This window comes from Carex rostrata, chromosome 6 (assembly GCF_964058835.1).
Source record: "Carex rostrata chromosome 6, lpCarRost1.2, whole genome shotgun sequence".
Classification (NCBI taxonomy): Eukaryota; Viridiplantae; Streptophyta; class Magnoliopsida; order Poales; family Cyperaceae; genus Carex; species Carex rostrata.
In genome coordinates, this window is record NC_135923.1 from 13,746,802 (window position 1) to 13,751,240 (window position 4,439).

The 4,439-nt window shown below is 35.1% G+C and overlaps 1 protein-coding gene across 2 annotated transcripts; it reads left to right on the forward strand.

Annotated features, from left to right (window-relative positions):
* The first annotated feature begins 1,776 nt into the window (after positions 1 to 1,776).
* LOC144555219 (zinc finger protein HD1-like) lies at positions 1,777 to 4,135 on the forward strand. 2 transcript variants are annotated; one of them, XM_078303474.1, is made up of 3 exons: positions 1,777 to 2,340; positions 2,518 to 2,747; positions 3,528 to 4,135. In XM_078303474.1, the coding sequence occupies exons 1-3, from the start codon at positions 1,878 to 1,880 to the stop codon at positions 3,903 to 3,905; spliced, it is 1,071 nt and encodes a 356-aa protein (XP_078159600.1). In that variant the 5' UTR covers positions 1,777 to 1,877; the 3' UTR covers positions 3,906 to 4,135. The 2 variants fall into 2 exon arrangements, with proteins under 2 accessions (XP_078159600.1, XP_078159601.1); XM_078303475.1 differs by having other exon boundaries at positions 1,777 to 2,289.
* The last annotated feature ends 304 nt before the right edge of the window (positions 4,136 to 4,439 follow it).

The window sequence follows — 4,439 nt, forward strand, 5'->3', positions numbered from 1 at the left end:
TGTTTAATCGTTTTTATTACCATATACTCTACTCTAATTGATCAATTCAATTCAATCCATAACCTTAGTTATTCTATTGTACTTAAGACTATTAATTATTAATTTATTATTGTGTTTACTATTAATTATTAATTATTATTTTATTATTGTGTTTTAACAAATACTTTTGTACTTGTTTCACAAATACAATCTAATCTAGGCACTCCATTCGTTGATTCAAACTTGAGGTCGGCGTATCAATTTCCATTTTTCTAAATATAAATATAGATAGATCTAATAAAAAATATTCTTAAATAAGTATTGTCAGAAAACTTATGTCTCAATTTCCATTTTTCTTTCTTCCAACTAATTATATGGATTTTTCTTTTTCTTTTTAAATAAGAAAAATCGGGTGCTGTTATTTTTTTTTAGGAGAAAGCCGTAGGTGTATCGGGTGCTGTTATTAATTTGATTGAAGATGCCAAGTAATATGTTAATTTTTTTGAATTATCACAAATATATAAAGAATTTGCCACAGTCAAAAATAATAAGTATCTTTCGATCAAATTCAGGAGGTTATGTCTTATCAGTTGCATGATTTTCTAAAAAAGTAAAATGAATTTGTATTATATATCTCACAATTGTCTTGTTGGAACTAACTCATTTTTGGCCTTGTCCCTTGAGAGCTTTAGGAGAGAGTTCATGGGCACTTCCTTATACCTCATTAATCTTCTCCATTCGCCAAATAGCAAAAATATATATGTATATATTTCCAATTGAGTGTTTAGTTATATATATCAGGTTCATCCATCATAACCCCTCTTCAGATCTACCTGTTTTGTCATATTTTCCGAGTGTGAGTGTAACAAGCTATTGGAAAAAATTGTCGAAATCATCATCGTCTTTTCAGGATCATTCTGTATTGAGTCTATAATAATACGAAAGTATATATATATATATATCTGAAATATTTTCTGCTTGATCTCTGACAATCTAATTAAGGGTAGGAGGGGATTGAGAGAACGTTTTAATTACCTTATATTCTGAGAACAAATATTAAATAATTAATCCATATGAATTATCCCTACAGCATTATATTTCAAATTAAATCTTTATTTTTATAATTATAAAAAAAATTGAAAATAAATAAATGTCAGATTATCCCTCTCAGGATAAAAAATTAATTTTGAACTTGTAAAGAACTGATCGTGTCTTCCCATTTGTCAAATATTAATTTCTGCTAAAATAATTAATACGGTCTTTATTATTCTGACCACATAAAATTAATTGTTCGCAAACTATGTATACTGAGCGCGCCAATCACCTCCTTAAGTCCTAAACTATATTATATATTATATATATTATGTTGCCAGGACAATTCGTTATGAGCAATATATATATATAGCCGATATGACCAGAACCGAACAAGTGGGCATTAGAAAGTGACCCGATCGACCTGATTGGACCCTTCTAATTAAGCATGTCTTCTCATGTCATTATAAATACGTACTTCATGTGCATGCTATGAGAATGAGATCGATTCCGACTAAACTCAACTCTGATGATCTAATTAATATTTCCCAAGGGCCAAGGATTAATTTAATTAGATTTCAGACTTAATTTAAATCTCCGCAATAGAACAGACAAGTTTTTACACATCTCGAACAGCTCTTGTACGGACCACTCAAATCCTGCCACGTGTCACCGTCTCATTTCCTCAATTACTAACTTATATTTCCCCTACCTAGTACCTACCTATACACATAGAAATAGAAATAGAAATAGAATAGAAAGACTGTGTAAACACTTTGTGCACTCTCCATCTCCGCTAGCTTCCCCTATTCTATTCTGTATACAAGCAACTGAAAACTTAGTTATAAAAGAAAGAAAACCACCACATGCTACCTAACATATTTACTAGTAGCACAACCCCAGTTCGCACCACCAATCCTTTATTGAACTACAATAATACTTACCCCACCATATATGGGGATGCCGGTGGTGGTGGCAGTGGAGGTACCACCGGAACCGGAAACACCAATCTGCTAAATTGGGTGAAGCCGTGCGACTCATGTGGGGCAGCTGCAGGCTCAGTATACTGCCGGGCTGATGCAGCATATCTCTGCACCACATGCGATGCACAAGTGCATGCGGCCAACCGCGTGGCTTCCCGCCATGAACGGGTGCCGGTGTGTGAGGCATGTGAGCTGGCCCCCGCAGCGCTAGCCTGCCGGGCTGATGCAGCAGCTCTATGTGCTGCTTGTGATGTGTCAGTGCACTCGGCCAACAAACTAGCTGGACGCCACCAACGTATCCCAATCCTCCCCCTCCCTTCTTTCTTCCCCGAAAATACAAACAATGGTATTTCAAACTAGAAGGAATTAGAGGAATCAATTCTTCACATAGGCAAATTATTATCTGAGGATCGATATATCATCCATACTCCAATCACTAATTTGCTGGAAATTAATTGTTGGGCAACTTCAATTAGTTCAATGGACTGAAATTTTCCCCTTTTTTTTGTAATGTTATCTTCAGGTATAATAAATGTTGTAAAGGAGAACAACGAGCAGGATAGTGAGATCTTCAATGAGAAAAAGCTGGATGAATACTTCGATCTGGCAGAGTTGGATTCTTGTTATGAGCATTTTGGGGATGCAAATCATGAGGGGATGGCGATGCCGTCGCATGTAATGGCAAACGCAACATCATCGACTGGGGAAGTATCTACTGTGGGATATAGCTACACCACATCAATGGGTCACAGCGTGAGCCACTATTTTCTACTCAATTAGTGCTAATAGAGAATTAAGTTTGTATGTGCAAACTATAGTTTGTGACAAGCACGGATTAGCTTTCGGATTTTGGTATTTTACCCTCAAGAAATTTATAAGGGATCATTCAAGTTGTAAAATATAAAGAAGGAAACACACACAATGTCTTGTTTCAATTGGTATAATACCATACCGGTGAAGTGCCTGTCCAATTTCTCAGTAAATGATACTTCCTTCTAATTTTCTCCAAGTAAAATTGAGACCTCAATTTAAACATATCCCCATTTGGAATTTCCACAGAGAATCTCAATTACCCACTATATTTCAGAAAGAAGCATTTTTTTCTGCTACATTAACTGTCAATTTGACATATCTACTATAGTTATCAGAAATTAATCAAATACATTTATAGGCATGTTACTAAGTTTAAACTTTCAGATTTTTATTGACCATATAATATTTAGTGATGTTTCTACTGTTTTAGTTCAGAACTCTCTCTTTTGCTGACTGGTACCAATATTACCTTTCAAGTAGTAGGACTTAGTTTAATTAGCAAGCGTATAATATTTTTGAGATGAAGTACATAGTTATGTTTCCAAAAAGCAATGGAAACAGGTGGCATCCCCGCTTTATCAAAAGAACATGATTATGGTACAGTTGTTAAACACCAAAATTTAAAAGCACACCAAAAGAACACACATGTATGTACATTGTAATTTCTATTTAGACATACTGCTCAAATTCTTCAGTGACCATTTACTGAGCATTTCTCAGGTATCTTTCTCCTCATTGGAGGCGAGTGTTGTACCTGACACGACCATCACTGACATCTCGAACTCCCATCTCCTTGCCTCGAGTGGAACCCTCGACCTTGTATCAGGCCACGCACATCTGATGAATCTCGATCTCAGTGCAGTTGACCGAGAAGCGCGAGTCATGAGATATAAGGAAAAGAGAAAGACACGTAAATTCGAAAAGATCCTAAGATATGCTTCAAGGAAGGCATTTGCTGAGGCAAGGCCCCGAATAAAAGGCCGGTTTGCGAAGAGGTCAGATTTGGAGCTTGAGGTTGATCAGATGTTTGCTCAGAGTGCTTTGTCGGACCACAGAGTTATGAGACTGTACCATGGTATTAATGATGAAAAAGAATGAGAGAGACCTTCAGATTTGAGATAATTAATTAGTCAATTAAGGTTATCAATGTAAAGTGGTTTGTCCCGAGATGGATGCTATCACTAGCCTATAATGGCAACTAGCCACTGGCTTTAAAATATCTGTTGACAAATTTGAGTATTAACTTGTGTAACATTGTCCTTTTTTCTTGTTTAAATTTAGTGTTAGAATTGGAGGGTTCAAATAAATTAATGGATAACTGAATCTAATCAGATGTTGCAAGATCCATTCTGTTGTTCTCCTTCTGTTATGCTTTTGTTCTAATTTTTTATTTTTATTTTTTATGTTATGTTATTTTATTTTATTTGTTTATTTATTTATTTACTGAGGTGATAGAATTTCAGGACAAAACTCTAGCAGCAAAGATGGAGATTTTGAAAGAATCAAATTATTAAAAGAGGATGATCCAGAGAATAAAAATAAAAGAGAACTGAGAGTTCGATGTTACCTTTGTTTGTGCCCTCCTTTTTAGTTCCTTTTATAATTTCTCAAGTGAGTGAATCTTCACCGTCA